This window comes from Oncorhynchus clarkii, chromosome 16 (assembly GCF_045791955.1).
Source record: "Oncorhynchus clarkii lewisi isolate Uvic-CL-2024 chromosome 16, UVic_Ocla_1.0, whole genome shotgun sequence".
NCBI classification, from domain to species: Eukaryota; Metazoa; Chordata; class Actinopteri; order Salmoniformes; family Salmonidae; genus Oncorhynchus; species Oncorhynchus clarkii.
In genome coordinates, this window is record NC_092162.1 from 44,021,462 (window position 1) to 44,045,844 (window position 24,383).

The 24,383-nt window shown below is 42.3% G+C and overlaps 1 protein-coding gene across 1 annotated transcript in view; it reads left to right on the forward strand.

The window, feature by feature from the left end:
* Positions 1-104: 104 nt before the first annotated feature.
* Positions 105-24,383, forward strand: part of LOC139367629 (inactive dipeptidyl peptidase 10-like) — a 34,629-nt gene continuing 10,350 nt past the window's right edge. The window contains exons 1-14 of the mRNA XM_071105897.1: positions 105-188; positions 8,667-8,781; positions 9,574-9,669; positions 10,283-10,377; positions 11,030-11,101; positions 17,643-17,695; positions 18,307-18,388; positions 18,786-18,906; positions 19,450-19,604; positions 19,731-19,828; positions 19,958-20,081; positions 20,398-20,439; positions 20,570-20,674; positions 20,989-21,080. Of these exons, the coding sequence (XP_070961998.1) occupies positions 150-188; positions 8,667-8,781; positions 9,574-9,669; positions 10,283-10,377; positions 11,030-11,101; positions 17,643-17,695; positions 18,307-18,388; positions 18,786-18,906; positions 19,450-19,604; positions 19,731-19,828; positions 19,958-20,081; positions 20,398-20,439; positions 20,570-20,674; positions 20,989-21,080 (1,289 nt within the window). The 5' untranslated portion in view covers positions 105-149. The remainder of the gene's footprint in view (positions 189-8,666; positions 8,782-9,573; positions 9,670-10,282; positions 10,378-11,029; positions 11,102-17,642; positions 17,696-18,306; positions 18,389-18,785; positions 18,907-19,449; positions 19,605-19,730; positions 19,829-19,957; positions 20,082-20,397; positions 20,440-20,569; positions 20,675-20,988; positions 21,081-24,383) is intronic.

Consider the following 24,383-nt stretch of genomic DNA (forward strand, 5'->3'; position numbering starts at 1 on the left):
CACAAAACTCTTCCTCCCTCAGAGAGAGAGAGAGAGAGAGAGAGATCAATGTTTTCACTTGGACAACGTGCGAACAACGCATGCATGCAGACCAAACGCTAAAGGAGCACGATTTAATTCTAGGAAGACGCTTGTTGAAGACAGCAAAAATGATTGCCACTACTCAACAGAACATGACCACGGACCTGGTAAATGGCTTACTGAATAGTTTCATTATTTTTAAGTTGCTTCCACGATTTATTTTTGTTGTAAAATATCATTGAGCTGTATCTGTGTAAATATCATTGATGCAGCTCTCTGATAAGCATGCATAAACGTTGAAGTTGCGCGTGTGCGTGATTGTGCGCGTATGTGTTTTTGGCTACTGTTGTTAGTATTTCTCTGTTGTGACCAGTCCGCGTCTTTCATTTAAATCAACATGATTTGGTTATCGATAAGTATCTGTTTTTGCGTTTTAATCTTTCATTCATACTTTAAATATGTAATTCATACTGCCATTTCCTGAACAAGCTTCTGTGCTCTGACTGCTCTGACTGCAGTGGTCGTGCATTGTAGCCCAAAACATATCAGCATTCGTCTCTTCTATCGCAAACTGATTTAATGTGGTGACTTTTTGTTAAACTGACACAGTTAAATGATGTAGATTTGAATACACCTCATACATTCCGGTTATCGCGGTTATCGCGATTGAAATATTTATGTTTGTTTTGTGAATAGATCTGACATGCCTGTTCAGTTGTAGCGTAATCTAAAGTGAAATCATGACCGGATTACCAATGCCAAAGGGGAGGATCTTACTTTATTATATATTTATACTGCATGCTGATAAAGAGAGCTCTGCAATCACAGAGTGTGAATGAGCAGGGGATGGATGGACAATCAATTTTATTCTGTAGCCTAATTGTATAAAGTGTATAAGCAATCTACCCACTCAATTAAATTGATGTAAAATCTGAATATCAAAGTAGCCTATTATTTATCGCCAGACCCTATGTTTTTCTGCATTTTACATTTCATACTTTTTTTTGCCACTGATTTTAATGTCATATTTCTTTGCCCCTTTGTAATGAATTATGTCCACTACATACCCATTCAGCAGTTCTGTGAGCCTATCCAAACAGAGAAGTAAGAAGTTGCAACAGTTTTTGCATGCTATGAAGCCCTACTTGCAGGCTGTCAATAGGTCGCAGAATTGCTGACACCAAGAAATGTCAGTCACAACATGTGACGGTAGTCGGTTGCATCTTTGTGGACAGTTGCTGATCGCTTCAAACGTTTTTTTAATGAATTCTCTGAGAATTACATTGCCCCTGGAGATTAGTTAGTCTGTTGCTGTATGCTTTTCATCTCGAGTACAGCAATACTTTATAGCCTTGACAAATTGTCTAACTAATAATACACATCACCCATCACCTTCTCAGTGACAGCAGCAATTGAACCATGGCAGCATTTCAGTTCAGAGCTGCACTAATGCATATGGCTGACCAATCATGTGTCAGACTGTTAACAAAAATGTTTTTAATCAGTGCTGTATTAGGTTGTATTGGTATGTTTCATAGTGTGTGACATGTAAATAATTGAATATACATTATATGTATTTTCTGTCTGAAGTAGCCAGTTTGGATTTTTTTTGACATATCCCCTCAATTTAGAATAAATCCCTTCAATTTTGTAGCTTAAACAAGGAAGCCACAAACACTAGTCAGCGTATCCATATCCCTTATCGTTTCCCAGGCTAATGTCTCTCTGTGCTATGGCCCAGTCTCAATCAATGCCTTTTATTTTACACAGCAAAGCAATTCATGTAGCTCATGCACCTCAGTGCTTGCTTCTGTCTTCACAGATTTCACACTTCTGTAGACAGATAGGGAGCTCTTATCTGTGATGGGTTTGGGGAAACAGAACATTCAGGCTGTATTTATCAGTCGTGTGTGCCTGCATCGGGATCTGAAAGGACACGCACATCTCTCTCATATCTCATCTCTCCTCTCGCCCATGCTTTACAGTGGCATCACACCCCATTCTCCCCAAGGCAGACACGACAATGAGGAGGAGTAGTCGGGGGGGCAGCAGTCATACAGTACCCACCCAGAGCCCTTTTGTACAGTCATTTTATAATGCTTGGTGGGATGCATGAAAGGGAAAGGAGAATGCCTCGCAGCAGAGGAGGCTAAAGCAGTGTGTCTGTTCCATGTGAATGAGGCAAGTGCTGCATTATGTGGTATTATCCCAAAGGGCAAATTTGTCAGCTTCCTCAACCCCACATCCATAGCCTACCACCTACAACCCTTTAGGATGTGAGGCAAGCAAGAAAGTAAATATTGATTGCCCCCCCCCCCCCTCCAGAAAGCATATGATAGCAAAATGTGTAGAATTGCAAGAAATAAGCTTTAAAACGGCATAATTTTCTCTCAGCCTCGTGAAAGTTGTGTAGAGCAGCAGGAAATGAGCTTTAAGACAGCAACATTTTGTCTAAGCCTCATGGCAAATTGTGAACAATAGCATGAGATGAGCTATAAAACAGTGATTTTTTTCTCTATGACCCACCAAAATATGATGGGGAAAAGATCTGTCCCCACCCTCTGCTCACTGTACTGTATTGTACTGTACTTTACTGTGCTCTACTCACTATACTGTAATGTACTGTATTCTACTGTGTTCTACTGTACTCTACTCACTGTACTGTACTGGACTGCACTGTACTGTGCTATCCAAACTATGCTAGGTTCAGATTTGGTCCAGTTCGGTCCATTTATGGACATTAACATCAAGGCCAGGGTGGAATGACTAAATTTCAACTCTCCCAGTAAGAGCTGGGAAAGTTGATATTAACTGGAGAGGGAGAGGGAGAGGGATGGGTTTTCCAGACTGTTTTAACACTCTTGGTTTGACCACCAGATAACAGAAAGACAAAGAAAACAATTCTGAGCTGAACTTAACAGGATGCCAGTGGAAGGGAGGACAGTAGCAGGTGACCCAACTGTGGTTTGTGACTGTTATGATTTCCCATTGTAGCCAATTCAGTTGCCGTAAATTTCCAATTTGGTAATGGAATTAGGAGTTTAAATAATTTACTAATTCATAAAGAAAATGTATATCAGTAAAATCCCTATAACTAATTGATAGGTCTACCTTTACTTGTTACTTCTGTAAACTTTCACTATCCTCCCTCCTCATGAGGGAGAGACATTTGAAAGCATCATAAATATGTGTGTGTTTTTGGTAACAAAATTACAAAGCACAAGGCAATATTTCTTCAATTTACAGAAGGTCAACAATTTCTTAGAAACTAAATATAAACGTCTTTACGTCAATATGATTGTGTTTTGATGTATTTCTTATACCTTTTAAGACTTTTCTCGGTAGATGTTTTCTAAGACCCCTTTTCCACCTGTTTATCCAGATACCAAAGTCTTTACCTATGACAATTTTTTTTTTTTTTTTGGGGGGGGGGGGGGGGGGTGGAAAATGGTTGAAAAAGGAATCTATGCCTTAATCTCCCAAAAATATACAGTCTTAGCTTTCATTTGACGCAAAACTTGATACACTCCTATGAACTTTTACATGGAAATGACCATATGTAGATGAGAGTCAGCGGCAGCGTAGCCTAGTGGTTAAGAGCGTTGGATTAGTAACCACAAGGTTGTAAGATCGAATCCCCAAGGTACAAAATCTGTCGTTCTGCCCCTGAACAAGGCAGTTAACCCACTTTTCCAAGGCCGTCATTGACTGATTTGCCATTAACTGACTTGCCTAGTTAAATAAAGGTTAAACATGTCAACAGTAGCTTCACAAGTTGTGTGATTCTGCTTCAGATGATTTATTATGGTATGTTCACCACCTGTTCCAATGAAAGACCGACAAGGAGTTAAGGAGATCCCCCAGAGTCTAATTCATGAATTTTTAACAGCCATATGGAATCTCCCACCAACTAGCTCTGGTGCATTGGGAGTAAATTGAGTAATTCATTGTATTTTGTGTGGTTTCTCTTATTGAGTCTGTAGCCAATCAATACAATTAATGTATTACAATGTACATACATTGTGTTTCGTTTAAAGAAGAGGCTGTTACCTGTAATCGTTAGTTGTGTTTCTCAGTGAAGGGGTCGGGGTATATGTCCCGTGATTCCACAAGTTGTCATATTTTGCGGGGAGGGACGCTCTGCAGTGGTCCGTCCATCTAAAAGTCCCTTTTACGGGTTGCTTTCTTTCTATTAATTGTTTCCCACTGGACCTTGTTCAGCTGCACACGGTATCAATCATCTAATTTTGTTGAGGGTAATTCCCTTGATCTGCTCTGTCTGTTTGCCATGTTGGGAGTGGAGCTTTGTTACCTCTTACTGATGCAATGAACTTAGTCAGCACTGGAAATGTTTGTGGAGGACTCTCGCAAGGTGCTCTACCCAAGAGATCCATGGTCGGTTGCCCTTACAAATCTACATTTTGTATAGCAGTAGATTGCCCGTGTGTCGGTTTGACTGACAGCTTCATCAAAGCTTTATCTGGAGGCTCCTCTCGACTCTCTTTCGGATGGATGGCTCACTGAGGAGTGTGTTAAACATGATTCATTTATTTTCATTTCATGAGGATCTTTTCTGGGTCAGCAGAAAGTGTGCCTGCTGTTGATATTAACATCAAGCCTGAGCAGGTTGCTCACTGACAGGACCTAATCCCTCATCTGTCCACCTCTTCTGGCAGCCAGTGCTGTGTTGGATCATCAATTCCTCAGATTTAGCATCACCATCACTGAAATCCACCCAGACTGTGTTGGCTGTGTGTATCCACACTTGGGATTCTCTTCCTGTCTCCTGTATCTGTGTCTCTTTTGCAACAACTTTGACAAAACTCCCTCTTCCCCCAGCCAGCATGCACAGGGTTCTCCCTCTCTATCTTCTTACAACGGTGCATGCAGCCTTAATTGGAAGTGTAGCCTTATGCACCACGCCTCCTGTCGCGGTGCATCCCATTAGGGCGGATGTTTTAGCAGAGTGTTGTATGCAGTCATTAGGGAAGGACTTTGAAATCAAAACACTGTCTATAGTAGAATCATCAGAGCAAAGGAATTAGGTTAACCATGTGTCTCTGCTAGAGACATGTGTTTGTGTGTGTGTGTGTGTGTGTGTGTGTGTGTGTGTGTGTGTGTGTGTGTGTGTGTGTGTGTGTGCGTGCGGGTGCGTGCGTGCGTGCGTGCGTGTGTGTGTCTGCTTTAGATTAGATTAGATTCGATTCGTTTTTTAGTCACATGCACAGGGTCACATATGTAATCGCAAGGTACAGTGAAATTCTTATGCTCCAAGCTCCAAAAGTGCAGGTAAAAAAAATGAGATTAGAATAATAATAGTAATAATAATATATACACATTTACAACTGTAGCAATGATAAATGTCCATTTGGGAGGTGGGGACAGGGTAAATGTAGAATACCCATGGGGGGAGCAGCAATGGGGGGAGGGGGAGGTAGTCCAGGGGGCAAGAGGGGGACAGAGGGAGCAGTTAGCTGACTTGTGGCTATTCAGCAGCCTGATGGTCTGGGGGTGGAAGCTATTGGCCAGTCTGATACTCTTATACTTCCCAGAAGAAGCAAGTCAAGCACAGTCAATGAGGTTGGGAGGACTTTGCCTGCACATCAATTTATTATGATTAACCTTTATTTAACTAGGCAAGTCAGTACAGAACAAATTCTTATTTACAATGGCGGGCTACACCGGCCAAACCCGGACAACGCTGGGCCAAATGTGCGCCGCCCTATCGGACTCCCAATCACAGCCGGGTTGTGTTACAGCCTGGATTGGTTTGGTATCTCTCTGGACCGCGGTGGGGGTTGTCCCTACTGGCCCAGCAAGTAGTGGTTTTAATATGGATGTGTTATGAAACCGGAGCCAGGATGATCTAATAAAGATAAGACATTGGCTGTGTGTCCATGTATGCTGACGATTCAACCCTATACGTGTCAGGAACCACAGCTACTGTAGTGAAGTCAGTCCAACCCTAAACAAAAAGTTGCAGTTGGTTTTAGACTGGGTGGCCAGTAATAAACAGTAATAAACTGGTCCTGAACATCTGTCAAACTAAGAGTATTGTATTTAATACAAATCATTTCCTAATTCCCAGACCTCATCTGAATCTGGCAATGAATGGTGTGGCTATTGAGGAAGTTGAGGAGACAAAATTACTTTGTCTTACCTTAGATTGCAAACTGCCATGGTCAAACCATATTGACTCAATGCTTGTAAAGATGAGGAGAGGTCTGTCTGCGGTAAAGAGATGCTCTGCTTTTTTGACACCACACTCCACTAAGCAAGTCCTGTAGGCTCTAGTTTTATCTTATCTTGATTATTTTCCAGTTATATGGTCAAACGCTGCAAAGAAAGACCTAGTTAAGCTGCAGCTGGCACAGAACAGAGGGGCACATTTAGCTCTTTATAGGGCTGATATCAATACTATGCATTCCAGTCTCTCTTGGTTAAGAATTGAGAAAAGATTGACTGCATCACTTCTTGTTTTTATAAGTGTCACGTTCTGACCTCTATTTCCTTTGTTTTGCATTTATTTAGTATGGTCAGGGCGTGAGTTGGGTGGGCAGTCTATGTTTGTTTTTCTATGTTTTGGGGCAGTTCTATGTTTTCGGCCTAGTATGGTTCTCAATCAGAGGCAGGTGTCATTAGTTGTCTCTGATTGAGACTCATACTTAGGTAGCCTGGGTTTCACTGTGTGTTTTGTGGGTGATCTGTTCCTGTCTTTGTGTTTGCACCAGATAGGGCTGTTTTGAGTTCTCACGTTTCTTGTTTTCGTTAGTTTGTTCATGTATAGTGTCTTCATTAAAATACAATGAACAACCACCACGCTGCGTTTTGGTCCGCCTCTACTTCACAACAAGAGAACCGTTACAATAAGAAACATTAATGTGTTGGAAATTCCAAATGGTTTGCATAGTCTAATTTACACACAGCCCTGACACACACACTTACCCCACCAGACATGCTACCAGGGGTCTTTTCACAGTCCCCAGGTCCAGAACAAATTCATGGTAATGTACAGTATTATACAGAGCCATGATTGCACGGAACTCCCTTCCATCTCATGTAGCGCAAGTGAATAGCAAACCAAATGAAGAAACAACTCACGGCACAACGCCACTCCCCCATGTGACCTACTTGTTGTGTGTAAGTACTGACATATACTGTATGTGTAACTGATAGATGCACACTACATGTTGATGTGTTTTGGTATGTGTCAGACCCCAGTAAGACTACCTGATGCCATTGGCATCGGCTAATGGGCATCCTAATAAAATAAAATCTATCTGGAAACCAGTCAAGGTATAGGAGTTGTCTCCTCGTTATCTCCCCATTTTCACATTGTGAGACATTTCACACATGTTTCAGGTATGCATACAGGTTCTGAGTATGTGTGACCAAGATTGGGGATTGTACATTGCATAAGGAGAAATTAGTGTGTGTGTGTGTGAGTGCTAAAGTTGCTGTATAGTGACGGTTCAGAGACAGTTGGTGTAACACAGGGCTGGATGGAGGATCAGCAATCTGTCAACTAGCGATCCGCATGGCTGTTTCCAGGCCACATCAAGGCCTGGAGGAAGGTGATGGTGATGGGGGACAGCAGCCCGCCCATGGCTCTGTGGCTCCAAGGACAAGGCCAGGCTACAGAGGCAGGCGGCCATAATGAAAGCCGAGCTTTATGGCTGCTCTGTGATTGAGCTCTCACACATCAGTGAGCATTGGGCTCCAGCGTCCGGTCTCAGACAGGCAGACACTCTGAGGGATCACAGAGTAGCTCGTCTGCCGTTATCTTTAATTGCTGATACCATGGCTCTCTCTTCCTAGCAGAGCTCGAAGGAGCATCTGATGAAAATATACAGACATAATATTCCTATGGCAGCTGTTTCTTGTACTTTAATGCTCAATCTTATTTATGTTTCACCTTGTGTTCTTAAACGTTCTGTTCAATTCCCGTCAAGTCTGTTTGATTTATCATGTTGCACCACAGACTTCTATACAGATGTTTCCAAGAAATGCTTTTCTTGCAGACTGTCTCCTGGTCTTCTAGTTTTCATGGAAAGTGCGCCCCTCCCCCTCCCTCCCTCCCTCCCTCCCCCTCCCTCCCTCCCCCTCTCTCCACCTCCCTCCCTCCCTCCCCTTCCCTTCCCTTCCCTCCCCCTCCCAAACCCCTCCCAACCCCTACCATATGCCCCATTAAAGCTGTAACAGGTGAAATGAGGCGTCAGTATCGAGAAATTACGCCATGACAGAAAATATAGTCTGCAATTAATTTCAAGCTTTTCACTGGAAAACTTTCTCGCTCTGCTTTAAGGAGAATCACTCTAAATCACACAGATTGCTGTCATAGTGAAGGGCTTCGAGCAGCTTTTATTCCCCCAGAGTCTCCCTGTAGCCTGCACAGCAGATCCGCTTGTCTGACAGAGAAACCCCGCTGTGAGACTACGGAAACGAAGCAGCACTAATGTTCTCTCCCTCAGCTGTGTGTGTGTGTCACAACGCTCATCACTGTGTGTGTGCATGTGTTTCTATGTGTGTGTGTGTCACAACGCTCTTCACTGCGTATGTGCATGTGTTTCTATGTGTGTGTGTGTCACAACGCTCATCACTGTGTATGTGCATGTGTTTCTATGTGTGTGTGTTTCTCTTGGCAGGACATGCATGCTTCTACTGGTCCACCACGGAATTGGAAGGGAATTGCGATCGCCATGGTGGTGATTGTGGGTGTTCTATCGCTGGTCATCCTCTCAGTCATCATGCTCACACCTGGTAAGAGGACACACAGAGTGAGAGAGGGAAGAGTAGGAATAGGGAGGGAAGGAAAGGTAGAAAAAGAAAGAGAGAATCTGAATGCAGGAGGGTGAGCAGAAGGGAATAAAGGCAAGGGATGGAGTGAAGGGGGAGAGTGGAAGAATAGAGGAAGTGAGAGAGAGGGAGGGAGAGAGAGAGAGAGAGAGGAGGTGAGAGGATGCAGTGGGAGGAGGAGTGGGAACGGACTAACAAGGCTTTCCATCAGACTAACATATCAACAATACCATTACCTATAGGACAAAACACGCCAACGAGGATAAACACAAAGTTCCTCTGCATTGAAAAGACACTCAGACAAAAGCAGAGACTCCAGTACTATGCTAAGAAGAGGCTATTGTCCAGGAACAGCTGTGCATTGGACTGTGTGAAATAGAGCAAGCTTCATGTTCATTCCTGGGTGGATATGGTGTACACAAACAGAGGGTTTATCCCCATTAGCGTTCTCCCACTTTCCCATTCCTTCTCTCTCTCTCTCTCTCTCTCTCTCTCTCTCTCTCTCTCTCTCTCTCTCTCTCTCTCTCTCTCTCTCTCTCTCTCAACATTCAATTCAAATGGCTTTATTGACATGGGAAACATATGATTACATTGCAAAAGCAAATTAAATAGATAAGAAACAAAAGTGAACAATAGACATCACACTCACAAAAGTTCCACAGGAATAGAGACACTTCAAATGTCATATTATCTCTCTCTCTCTCTCTCTCTCTCTCTCTCTCTCTGTCTCTCCCTCTCTCTCTCTCTTTCTGGAAGATGAGTCTCATCTATTATTGCAATCCCGTTTCACCATGGAGGATCTGGCGAACGAGAAGTATACAGTTCACGACCCCTGTGTGACCTGGCTGAATGGTAAGAGCTTCTAGCTCTATCTGAGCTAACCCAGATTATCCTGTTGCCCCTGTTTGATATCTGAAAGCTCAGTATCAGGAGATTTAGTGAGATGTTACTGTCAAACTTAAGAACAAACAACAGTTACAGTATGTGCCGGATACTTTAATAACTTTAATGTCACTTGAATAATATTTACTTATCTTGCATTACTCATCTCATATGTATATACTGCATTCTATTCTATACTATCTATTGCGTCTTAGTCTATGCCGCTCTGAAATTGCTTTTCCATATATTTATATATTTTTATCCATTATTTTACTTAGATTTGTGTGTATTAGGTTTTTGTTGTGAAATTGTTAGATATTACATGTTAGATATTGCTGTCGGAACTAGAAGCACAATCACTGTCGGAACTAGAAGCACAATCATTTCAATACACTCGCAATAACATTTGCTAAACACGTGTATGTGACCAATAAAATTTGATTTGATAAACCTTGAGACCCCGAAGGAGGGGAAGAAGATACAACATGTGTAGGGAAGCCTATGCAAACTTCCATTCATGTTGGAATCGAGTGAACCAACTAAAAGGTTCACATTTCCCTTGGACCTGTGTTGTCCCTTCCAGAGAATGAGGTTGCTCTCAGAACCAGAGAGGGCCATATCCTGTCCTACAGCCTCCACTCCAACCTCACAGCTAGCCTGCTGGACAACAGCTCCCTGGTGAGTAACGGCCCGTTACGGCCCTGGGGCCCTACAGTAGAGGAGACTTATTCCACTATTGATTGGCTCATTTACAGAGACAGCCAGACGAATGACAATAGACTGACAGGGTCTCCCAGATGGAGAGAGGATACAGAATGACTGTTCAAACTTTTGTAGTTTTAGAAAAAAGAGCACTAGTAACTTTCACTCTAATATAGCTATGTAGAGGAGGTCTATTTGGTTCCCTCACTGTTCAGTTGAAGCCCTCAACATATGGCTTCAAAGAGATTTTTCTTGCAAGGGCCTCATTTTGAAGAGTGCCTGGTTTGGCAAAGCGATGCTGAAAAACCTATCTGGGTCATTGCCTAGGAGCTACGCGGGGTTCTGTTGTCAAGATGGGGAGAAGTCTCCTCTCTGGCTCTCACCAGTTTATCATCTCTGTTGCTATCCTGCAAAAGTATTTAGCGTTCAGTGGATGATATGGGCAGGGATACTGCACCTAGGGCCGTGGCTTTCCAAGTGCAATCCCTGACATTATCCATATGAGCCCCGAGGTGATGTTGTTCTTGAAGGTTAAGGCTATGAGATCCAAGTAAGTTACTGACACGTGTATCATTTAATTTTAGGAGGTATGCATGTTGTTGATATATTGTTCATTCCGTGTTTCCAGGACCTGACGACCACAAAGTTCCATGTGTCTGCAGACAAGAGGTTTGTCCTGTTGGCATACAACATTCAGCCAGTGAGTGATGCTTGTTTTGACCAAATAACATGCTCATAGCTTGCTCTTCCCGTATTTTTTACAGTGTCAATCATTCGGATCAATTATCATAGTCACAGCCGTAGTAATACCCAATGACACCAAAGACAACTTGCATGCCATGTGGTTTCCTACTCACTCGCACACCGTTCTGCACAGCAGCGCCACAAGCTTATTCCAGACCATCAGAGAAAATCAGTTGAGTCAAATCTGTTTCTGTTGCGACTGTTGTTTCCGCACAGCATGGTGGCTGTAGTACAATAATGACATGCATTCTAATCCAGCCTTTACAGTCAGTGGAATGAACGAGGGGGAGGAAAGTCCCTTATGAAACAGTTAGAGAGAGCGAGAAAGAGAGCGAGAGAGAGAGAGCGAGAGAGAGAGAGAGAGAGCGAGAGGGAGAGAGAGAAAGCGAGCGAGAGAGAGAGCGAGAGAGAGGGAGAGAGAGAGAGAGATTAGGTGGGAGCAGGGTGAAAGTAGATTCTTCCCGGTACAGGGTCCTCCTATGTGTGAATGCGCTTTTTAAAATAGAGAACTAGTGATGCTACTACAGTACTGCAGCAGTCTTAAATTTGATTTTTTTTTACCTTTATTTAACTAGGCAAGTCAGTTAAGAACAAATTCTTATTTTCAATGACGGCCTAGGAACAGTGGGTTAACTGCCTGTTCAGGGGCAGAACGACAGATTTGTCGACAGATTTGTTGTTCTGTTGTTTTACATGTTTTACATGCTATTCAGACACAGCCAATAGTCAAATCACGGGCAAAATGTATGGGGAATATTCAGACTAGGTAATTATGGGGGAAGTGGTGTAGAAGAATGGAGGGAATTAGATGGCTGAGAGAGAGGGATCAGTTTGATGTAGATAGCAGTGTGCGGCGAGGGGGAGGCAGAGATGTGATGAGGGAGATGGGGTGTTAAAGTTGGAGCTGCATGCAGTAATGAAATCGCCCTGCTGGTTTGGTGGGGAATGTTAATGAGGAGCTTATACTAGAGTCTAATGTATAATGCACAATTGCAGGTGGTTTGAGGCAAACCCCAGCATAACAAACAACTCTAATAACACATGCATTTTCTCATCTCTCTTTCCCTTGTAATAGCTTTCCCTGTTTCCCCCGCCGACCCTTTCCTTCTGTAAATATCCAGTCGCTTAATAAATAGCTTCCTGTTTCCCCAAAGGAGGGAGCAAGAGGTGTAATATACGGGTAATGGGGGCGGGGGGGGTGCCTTCAGCACAATTTCCACCTTATTAAAGAGTGTATAGGATCTGCTCTCTCTCTCCCTCATCCTCTCTCTCCCCCTCTCCCTCTTCCTCCCTTTCTTTCTTTCTTTCTTTCTTTCTTTCTTTCTTTCTTTCTCTCTCTCTCTCTCTCTCCCTCTCTCTTTCACTCTGCTCTAGGATCTGCTCTCCTAAGTTTTCTTATTTAGTAGTTTACGATCATACCATATAGCTTTTGTAGGGCGGCCCAGCTCCCAAAGTGACTCTACACTGTATGCAAGGATTTCCTTTGTGTTGTCTTAGTAATTCAGCCTTCTCTGTGTTGCTCTCCAACCCTCTCGTGTCACCTTTGAGAAGCAGATGTTCTGTTGTCTTTACATCCTGTAGGTCTGATATCTGATTGGAGGTTAACTTTAGAGTAATGCCATTGGTCAACAGCTCAGATGTTACAAAGGGGCATCAGATTCATTGCCTTTTTCTTCTTTGTTCCTGACCTGCGCTGGTGAGATACTCTCTCCACCCCATGGACTCTTGGGACATGGCCTTTCAAGCTATGACTTCTCTTCTCTCTCTCTCATAATGCTTTGTAGCTTGAGCGTTATGCCTTGTATAATGGTATAATTCAGTTCTTAAATAATACTTGAGTTTTGCGTTCGCTTCTCATGACCATTTCTTGATCTTAGTTAGCTAAACACATAATACTTGGTTGCACCTGGTTTTACTATAATATTAAATGGAGTCAGATCTATCACGAGGATGAGACCCAGATGCAGACACAGGAGGCAGTTTGATTCTCAGAATATTTAGTATTCGAAAGGGGCAGGCAAAAGGCAGGTCGAGGGCAGGCAGAGGTTGTTAAAGCAGGTCAGAGTCAGGCAGGTACAGGATGGCAGGCAGGCTCAGGACAAGCAGAAAGGTCCGAACCGGGAAGACTAGAAAACAAAAACGTGAGAACAGGAGACCTGGGAATCACGCTGGTAAGACCTGACAGAAACAAGACGAACAGGATACAGACAAACAGAAAACGCAGGTATAAATCCACAGGAGATAACGGGAAAAATGGGAGACACCTGGTGGAGGGTGGAGACAAGCACAAGACAGGTGAAACAGATCAGGTTGCGACAAGATCCGTCTTTCCCTCTCTTTTTGCTTTGCCTGTCTCTCACTCCCTCACTCTTTCTATCTATGTCCACCTCGCTTTTTTCTCTCTATCTCTAGGGGTTTTCTGCTGACAATAGCCGTTTGCCCGCAAGCACAGGCTTTCTTGTTGGGGAGAGGAGCGGTGTGCCGCTGAGAATGGCAGAGTGAGACAGAGAGATAGAGAGAGGCAGGGTGGGAGGGAGAGAGAGAGAGAAGAGAGGGAGAGAAGAGAGAGAGAGAGACGCAGTAGCAATAGGGGGAGAACAAATATTTGATACGCACCATTCGCCCCTAGATCACCCTGTCCAATCGAAATCAATCAGAAGGGGTGTAAAAGAATGAGTGGGATGGATGCTTAGAGGAGAGGGCTGCAGTGGTGGGAAATGGATGAGTGGGCTGTGTGTTAAGTTGAAAGGCTTCTCCCCTGGATTTCATATTAGCTGTGAGGCTTTGGGGAGGTTTGTGCCTAGTGGGCGAAAAATAAATAGATTTTGAGAGAGGTGGTATAGTTAGAAGTACGGGTGGCGGGGGAGGGGGGCATAAGGGAGAGAGCAAATTCAAACCTCCTGTGTAGCAGAGGTTTCAATCTCTCCTCAACATGACCAATAGTCTGATAAATGTGTGTGTTTGCGTGTCTGCGTGGGTGCGTTGATGCATGCGTGTGTTTGCGTCAGTGCTTGTGAGAGTTGTTCCCTTTGTTTGACACAAAAAGAGGGGAAGGAGAGGATGGATGGAGATAGAGTGGAAGGGATGAGGAAATGCAGCCAGAGCCAGACAGGTGGAAACTGCCAAGACTGTGCAATTTAGAAAGAAAGGAAATACAACTGGAGGGTTTGGTCTGCTCTGCAGTTACAGACAATGAAGTGCTTGTATCAAATACAGCATATTGAGGCACTACCAGAGAGAAATGCAGGTTTAGTACTAACAATGGGCTGGGGGAAGAAATCTATTATCCCTGTATTGTGTGTACTGGGTCATTCCACAAAATTAGTCCCTTTTGCTTCCCTTTGATATTTAAAGTAGAAATTGTGCACCAATATTGCATTTTAAAAGCTTGTTATATTAAATTAAGTCCCCTTAATCTAGACCACATAGAGAATTCAATAACTCAGATTTGTTTTATGAGTAAAGACTTACTACAGTGACAAAATGCAGCATTTTGACATGACCCTCAGTGAACCCTCTGTGAATTCTAGGAAGATTTCTCTAAGAATTTGATTTCTCAAATTTTTCACCTTCATCGTTAAGCCCTCGTTATTTTGCTGTTTTGAGAACGTCATTTCTGAAGATTATTATTTATTTCATGTGATTAGTGATTCACATACACTACCGGTCAAAAGTTTTAGAACACCTACTCAGACAAGGATTTTTTTACTATTTTCTACATTGTAGAATAATAGTGAAGACATCAAAACTATGAAATAACACATATAGATTCATGTAGTTACCAAAAATGTGTTCAATAAAATCAAAATATGTTTTATATTTGAGATTCTTCAAAATAGCCACCCTTTGCCTTGATGACAGCTTTGCACACTCTAAAAAGAATCCAAAGGAACATTGGACATCTAATAGTCAAATCATAATGTAAAAGCAGGTGAGCTGGTTCTGCTCTTTATGGCCATTTTCTGGTGTTTCCTGGTGGAAAACTGAGCGAGTCGAACAAATCGCAACAACCCTGTTACCCCATAGATAGACAGGCTAGAAATGTTTGAACTACAAGTGGATTTATGGTTGATTTAAGATGAAATTGACAACCCTGTAACGGTCAACCCTGTAACGGGCTTAATAGGCACTTACCATATAGTCATTTGTTGGTCCCACGGTAATGCCGGCACGTTTTGGACTTCTCACCTCCTGGATCCGTCGACATCTGTTGCATCCGCTGATACATTGTTCTCCACCCACAATAACATCTGATAAATACATGTATGCGACCAATAACGTGTTATTTTCTTTTATTAATTGGTGTGATTAACTGAGTTAGAGCAATGTTTATGAGACAAGGGCGGATCCCAAACACATTTTCTTCTCACAAAAACATCTGTAAAGTAAGAACAGTTTTAGTTACAAACTGATGTGACCTATCTATGAAAAGCAGAGACTCTTGCAAACACGCACATATTTTGCTCTATGACACTCCCAAGCCGCACAAGAGTCGCTAGAAGGTTAAGGGGTTCTTCTACACAGAACATCGTAGGAAATCCCGGGACATAGTGTCTATAATACTGTAATAAGCTCAAATAGTTGCTGTCTCAAACGTCAAACTCCACACAGTTGTCACTGACTAGTTGGATATTAATTTCCCATTGAGCAAACCATTTTTCTTCTTACAGCATTCATATAAATACATTTTTTTATCAGGTTTTTGCTTGGCAGACCAATTTGTTTTTATTGACGTTTATCAATAAAACTTGTGCATGCAACTGTTTATGTCAAATTCATTTGTGTTCTACTTGCAGCCCAGGTTGTCCTGAAAAGAAAATGTCCAACACTTCATTGCGAGGCTAAATATGAGGACAGTCCAAGCAGATGAATGAAATAAGTGAATCTCAGCTTGTTTTGCTGTGGGACGCCTGATTCCAATGGAGCTAACCTCTTGAGAGGGGAAAGTGTTTTTCATGAAGTTCAACATGTGCTCTCTATGACATAATGTTACAATGTTGTACAATCTAACTTAAAAAAATAATAATAATCAAGTTACACTTCTCAAAAGGTACCTAATTGATGGAATGACCCTAGTGCAGCGCAACAATACCTACCAATATCTCGCCTCATTCAAGGACCGTTGTAATCTCATTACTGTCCCATTGTCGCCAGGTCCCAAGTGAGCCCACACACGCTGGTCTCGTCTGTTTACAGTGTGGCTCCTCCATTTGGGGTAAAGTCATGGGGGGGGGGGGCAATCCGCCAGAAGAACAATCTGGCGGAACACTGGGGAAAGATTTATGACTTACCTACTTAACGGCCACATTACAATTCATTCCCTTTCTCTTAGACACGCAAGGGTGAGCACAGATACATGCACGCAAAGGCCCATGCCCACGAACACACACAGGAACTGTAACACACACGCACGCTCTCAGACATGCACCCACACACACACACTGAGACAGACGCACGCACACATGCGCACCCACGCAAGGCCACACACAAACACACCCACACACGTACGCACACAGTCCCCTCCTCGCACTCAGTATCCTTCTTCCCTCCCCTAATGATAAATGATGAGCCACACCTGTGTCTATTTTGTTGACAGTTCCTAAAGAGCTAATTAACCAGAGTGCGGAATGATAAGGCGACACCCCTCCACCCAGCGGGAGGGACTCGTCTCGTTACACTGCCACCACACTGCTCGCTCTGTGACCTGTTAAATAGCCGTGAACTCCTCTGGCTCAGACCCTCATCCTTTACCTCGGTGCCTCAGTTTTCTTCAGATCTAACTGTTTTCTGTTGTCATTATGTTTTGTTTTGGGTGCAGTGACCTCTTCCTCAAAAGCAATGAAAGGGACCTTTCTCTCTCAGGGTGACATTTTCTGGTGTGAAACATAGCCCTTCTCTTTACAGTCATGCTCCTTTGCCTCTCTGTGTTTCTCGGTTTAGAGGACCAACAATATGGGAAGTAATCCAATTGCACTGTTAAGTATGCTACTGGAGACGTGACATTCAATTACATTAGGGACACGCTTTCCCAGGCTTTTCCTTTGGCTTCTTTCAGAAACTAGTGGGCAAACAACACACTTCAAGTCTTTGTTTTAGAAATGGAGTGTCCTCTTCAGCCTGCCGAGCTGCTCACTTGTCAAGATGAGTTACCACTCTGGATCTTTTTCAATCTGAGGGATATTGGCTGTACTTATGTTACTTAGGGGTTAGAGAAAGACATACTCCCTATCTTTCACATCCTCACATGACATTATTCCTCTAATGTCTCCTATTCTCTGTCAGGAGAGACTAAGTTATCATTGTTTGCGCTGTTTGACTGGGTAGTTAGAACTGATGTTTGCGACAATGCAATGTGATTGATGGAATTGTTGGCCGTTTATTTACTTAATTGGATTGTCCTATGGTCTAACTGTAATGCGTGTGTCTGTGCTTGAGATTGAGTGTGTTCTTGAGTAACTCTGGACCACTGTGCCCATCATGTCCTCTACCTCCAACAGATTTTCTCTCAGTCCTTTACAGCATCCTATGCCATCTACAATGTGGCTAATGGGTAGGTACTGTAGATCCGTGAATGCTAATGCATGGGCTGCACTGGGCATGTGTATTGCCAACGCAAGCGGGCCCTGGCCTCGACTGACCAAGCACCTCCAAGTGTGTCTCTTTTCATCTGAACGTCATCTGTTATGTCAGACATATCCATTACTCTTAACATTGTCCTCGCTGACTTTAAACTATCAGAGTAAGCTGGGAAATTGACAGCCAGAGATTCCTCCTACCTGCTGGCTCACCAGTAAACAAGAGCTCCCCTGTATCTGTGGATGAAAGCCTGGGCCTTGTGAGGGGCATCAAGGCCTCTCAAAGAAATTCAGAAGGATCTGCTCATTTTACAAAAAATGAAATGCCTGGTTATGTCTTGTTACAAGATGCCTGCCTGTTTTTGGAAGAACATAGTGCTGTTCCAATGCATTGAAAGAGGTATTGATCCATTGCATGAACCGACCTCAATCTCTGTATGGTTTTGCATTTGCATCTTGTCTTTTTTACGATACCTATCAAATGCTTATGAACAGGCATGGACGGATCTACGTTCTACTCCGTTATCCACTAGTGGCTTTAGAGAGGCCATTCGTTTCTAATGGAGGGATTCTGTGTTTGTCCCAGGGATCTGCTGGAGCTTAACTCTCCAGCAGGGGAGAAGGCAGGGATACAGTACGCAGCCTGGGGACCGCAAGGGAACCAGCTGGTAAGGCAGCAGCTCTCACTCATTCTGCATCCCACCTCAACAGTGTCTGGTGGACTGGAAATGTGTTTAACACCACAACAAATCTATAACACCTCTATTTATCTGTGTTTAATATTGGAGTTATAATGATTAAAAAACAACATGTCAGTGTTTGTTGCAGATTAATATTGGATGATTATGTGTTATGAATGTAAAGTGTTTTCAGTGCAATGTTTGTGTTCCAATGGCACTTCAACACATTCAGTCAGTGGCAAGCTGAGATGTATTGGCCTCTAACTTGGCTGGCTGATGAATTCCCACTTGGAGTCAACAGGACGTTTGATTCAGCCAGCCAACACTGAGCTCTCTATCTGCTTGCTTTGATAATGGATTAGTACTGTCTCTCTGTTGCTGCCAGGCCTATGTGTTTGAAGGAGATATCTACTACCAGCCAGCCATGACCAGTAAGCCCCTACGCCTCACATCCACAGGCAGAGAGGGGCTGGTGGTCAATGGTCTATCCGACTGGATGTATGAGGGTAAGAGATACTGCAGCAACATCCATTAACACCTTAAAGGAAAACAACTCTATTTGTTTAAGTAGTCCATGGTTTTGCTTGTCAGCACTCAAGTTTTTAAGATAAGTAACTTTCAAAATACAGAACTCATCCCTGTATGATGCATTTTGCTGCGTATGATGCTGCGTTTTGCATGATTTCTGTGTTTTGAAAGTCGCATATCTTGAAAACTTGAGTGCTGACAAGCAAAACATTTCGGGACTATGTCAACAATGGAGTAATGAAACAAAGACCAAAATATTGTTTTTGGGTGGAGTTTTCCTTTAACCTATCTCTATCATAGCCATTGATTGACAACTGTTGCCAACTGTTCCAAAATTGCCAACTGTTTGCAAAATGAGGTTTGTCGTTTTGAAAGCTGTTCCCTGAGATGTATGGTATTGCAGATAATATATGACTTTGATACATTGTTTGCACTATTGGCAATGTGTAACATTTGGACTTCCATCAGTAACAAATGTGTATTGAAACTGATTGCTTTGTTCTCTTGTAAAATGTTTACAGAGGAAGTGCTCTTGACTTACTCTGCCCACTGGTGGTCCAAAGATGGCGCTCGCTTGGCATACTTCACCATCAACAACTCTGCCACACCCTTAATGGAGATACCTTACTTCCTGGGTGGAGTCTATCCCTCCAATGTTTTCTTTCCTTACCCTAAGGTAAACACTGATTTTAAAATATATAATTAACCAATAATGCAATGTGTAAAAGCTCCAAGACTGTCATGTCATCTAACTAATGTTATACTAATGTAATAGTCTGAACCTGTGTGTCTGTGTGAACAGGCTGGCTCCACTATCCCCACAGTCAGCCTTTTTGTGGTGAATCTCTATGGTCCAGCTCACACTCTAGAGATGATCCCTCCAGACTCTCTCAGGGCCAGGTACCATCTCCAAAATATAACTTCATACTGTAGCTCAACTAAGGACTAATGTTGTTAACGTTTATATTTTATTTTACTGTCCAAGAAACGTTATTTTCTTGTATTTTATTTCTTCAAATGTCTCCCTAGAGACAGCTACATCTCCATGGTGAAGTGGATCAGCAGCACTCGTCTGGTGGTGCGTTGGTTGAACCGGGCCCAGAACCAATCAGAGCTCTGTGTGTGTGAGGCTACCACAGGGGCATGTTCAGAGGTGAGAGGTCAAAGGTTATTTCACAGTAATTCAATAGGGTCTCCTCGCTCTGCTGCCATGCATTACTTTTATAGCATTTTCATCTCCTTTACACACTGGGGGGTTTGGATTGATTTTCTTAAGCCACCATATCTCTTCCTTCCAGCTTAAATAAGGTCAATTATACTTCCTGTGATGAATTTCCAATGACACGCTGCAGCATTTCTCTACCATCTCTCTCCAACCAGTCCTTATGGACTGATTACAATATTAACATTGGCTGCTTAATTATGTTGATACATTTTCTTTATTTTGTATCTCTGTTTTAATTCCACAGAAACACACTATGGTCATGGACTTAATGCAAAACCAACGACAGGTAGGCGTCACTTATTTCCCAAAATCTGCTACTCATTGAAACTGGTACCCCTGATACAGTCTCAATCGACCCATTTGTGATATTTCCTGGATTGTTATTGTTGACCATGCCTGACTCATTTGTCCAACAGGAGGTGCCATTGTTTTCATCCGATGGCTCTTGGTTTTATTTGACACTGCCAGCCAAGCAGGGTGCCCGAGGGGAGTTCCGCCACATTGCCAGTCTCCCTGCGCAGGTCAGTGTGAGGGCAATAAAGTTTAACACCTCTGTGTCATCCTCCAATGGTTTAACGTCAGACTGCTTGTTAAGCCTTCAACAGGGTGACATACAACAACAGTATGTGATTATACAGATTTTAATAGCAGAGAACTGAAGTCTTGTCTAGGCAGTGATTATTTTAGGTATATGTGACTATGTATCTGAATTGCGTGTGTCTGAATGACTCTACATTCCGCTGACAATGTTATTCTCGGCATCTCCTCTCCACTGGCAGTCTGTCTGTTTCTGTATTCATCCCCCTCTCTTTCTCTCTCCTCCAATGTGACACAGCCTGCCATCCCCTCTGCCCCTCCTCGCTTTCTGACGTCCGGGAACTGGGATGTCACTGTGCTGTGTGCCCTGGACGAGGACAACGGCAAAATGTATGTGAGAGCCCCTGTGTGTGATGCTACATAGCATAATATGTACAGTCAGAAGTTTACATACACCTTAGCGCAAAAAAATGTAACTCTGTTTTTCCACAATTCCTGGCATTTAATCCGAGTAAAAATTCCCTGTTTTAGGTCAGTTAGGATCACCACTCTATTTTAAGAATGTGAAATGTCAGAATAATAGTAGAGAGAATGATTTATTTCAGCTTCTATTTCTTTCATCATATTCCCAGTGGGTCAGAAGTTTACATACACTCAATTGGTATTTGGTAGCATTGCCTTTAAATTGTTTAACTTGGGTCAAACGTTTCGGGTAGCCTTCCACAAGCTTCCCACAATTAGTTGGGTGAATTTTGGCCCATTCCTCCTGACAGAGCTGGTGTAAACGAGTCAGGTTTGTAGACATCCTTGCTCGCACACGCTTTTTCAGTTCTGCCCACAAATGTTCTTTGGGATTGAGGTCAGGGCTTTGTGATGGCCACTCCAACACCTTGACTTTGTTGTGCTTAAGCCATTTTGCCACAACTTTGTAAGTATGCTTGGGGTCATTGTCCATTTGGAAGACCCATTTGCGACCAAGCTTTAACTTCCTGACTGACGTCTTGATGTTGCTTCAATATATAAACATAATTTGACTCCCTCATGATGCCATCTATTTTGTGAAGTGCACCAGTCCCTCCTGCAGCAAAGCACCCCCACAACATGATGCTTCCTCCCCCCATGCTTCACGGTTGGGATGGTGTTCTTCTGGTTGCAAGCCTCCCCCTTTTCCCGCCCAAAATAACGATGGTCATTATTGCCAAAACAGATTTTTTTTTGTTTCAAAACATTTCTCCAAAAAGTACGATCTTTGTCTCCATGTGCAGTTGCAAACCGCAGTCTGGCTTTTTTATGGTGGTTTTGTAGCAGTGGCTTCTTCCTTGCTGAGCGGCCTTTCAGATTATGTCGATATAGGACTCGTTTTACTGTGGATATAGATACTTTTGTACATGTTTCCTCCAGCATCTTCACAGGGTCCTTTGCTGTTGATCTGAATTGATTTGCACTTTTCGCTCCAAAGTACATTAATCTCTAGGAGACAGAACGCGTCTCCTTCCTGAGCTGTATGATGGCTGCGTGGACCCATGGTGTTTATACTTGCGTACAATTGTTTGTATAGATGAACGTGGTACCTTCAGGCGTTTGGAAATTGCTCCCAAGGATGAAACAGACTTGTGGAGGTCTACAATTATTTTTCTAAGGTCTTGGCTGATGTATTTTTATTTTCCTATGATGTTAAACAAAGAGGCATTGAGTTTGAAGGTAGGCCTTGAAATACATCCACAGGTACACCTCCAAATGACTCAAATGATGTCAATAGAAGCTTCAAAAGCCATGACATCATTTTCTGGAATTTTCCAAGCCACAGTCAACTTAGTGTATGTAAACTTCTCACCCACTGCAATTGTGACACAGTGAATTACAAGTGAAATAATCTGTCTGTAAACAATTGTTAGAAAAATGTATTGTGTCATGCACAAAGTAGATATCCTAACCGATTGGCCAAAACTATAGTTTGTTAACAAGAAATTTGTGGAGTGGTTGAAAAACAAGTTTTAATGACTCCAACCTAAGTGTATGTAAACTTCCGACTTCAGCTGTATGTGAGAGCCTCTGCAATTTGATGCTAGAATCAACCCACATCTATTTAACATTTTATACAGGCATAGTTAAATGCTGGAGCAAAGTATTCCATTCTGAGAAATTATCATTAAAACGATATGGGTTTATATTTATTTGCTTTGCATGATTAGAAGTGAGAAGTAGGCACTGTTGGGGAGTAACTGATTACATGTTGTTAGTTACATGTAATCGTCTTATTTTTTATGTAACTAATCAGTTACATTACAAGCAAACATATTTTTATGAGATTACATATGCTTTTGAAAAACTAGATGATTACTTGGATTACTTTTACATTTAGAAAGGATGTTTGCTAAAAAAAATACAATATGACACTTTTCTGTTTTCTCAATGACATTCAATTCAGCATTGTGGTCAGCGAGTCTATAATACACCAAATGTGTTTGATAGACCCTTTTTGTCTCCTTCTAATGCCTCTTAAGGGGAAAATAATCAAAAGTAACTGAAAGTAATCAGATTATGTTACTGACTTTTGGTAATCCAAAAGTTACATCACTGAAAAAAAATGTGTTCAGGTAACTAACTAGTGACTGTAATAGATTATATTTAGAAAGTAACTTACCCAAACCTGCAAGTAGGCTACGGTTGTAGAACGATGATTAGGACAGAAAAACACACACGGGTATTATTGCAATTTGAAAGAACTAGCCCATGATCCCTAAAAGTTCATGGATCTAAGTTAAAGAGAACATGTAGTATTCACTTAAAACAGATCTGGCTTTGTTTTCGCTCAGATCAAGTCAGCTGATACTGAACAAGACAGGATTAGATGGTCTTCGACTGAGCGGTCCACTGTTTTATTCTGTCAGTACCAGGCTCGGGGCACAAGTCCTTCATGCTTAGACAAATTGAGGTGTAGTGTGTGTGCATGTGCGTGTGTGTGTGCTAGCATCATCCTCATGGAGCATGATGGGAACCGGAAGGTGTAGCCAGATGGTTGCACAAAGTCCCAACCCAGCTAGCACATAACGTTCTGAGAACCATTTGTTTCTTAGAGCTTGGTGAGAGCGTGGTTGTCCTATGGTTGTTTAGCATACAACATTCCCACAACTTTCTGGGAATGGTGCAGAATAGTTGCTTGGCTGTAGAACATTTTCTGCACATTTAATGAAAATTAGATTTTGGTATTTCATTTACTTTAACAGAATGCTTCTTAAAAGTTCAAACATGGTTACGTTTAATTTCAATTTTGGTAATGTTCTACGAACGTTCTCCAACTGGTTTGACATTGGGAATGTTCTCAAATAGTTAATGGAACGTTAAGAAACAATGTTCTTCTGTGGGAATTTCAGTATTTCAGCATAACGTTTCCTACAGATTTCTTAATGGTTCTGTTAAAGTCATGTTCTCAAATTGTTCCGAGAATGTTATACATTCTGGGAATGTAAAAAAAAAATATATATATAGACATATATATATATTCATTCACATTTATTAACAAAAAATTCAATTTTCATAACATGAAGAAAACTTTCCATAAAAAACACAAGAATACTTTAGTAACATTCAGAGTAACAACGTTCTAAGAATGTTATTTAAAAACATACATTCCATTCTCAGCATCAACAAAATTCTATCTTGTTAAGTGTGTTGGCCACGCCCACTAATTGG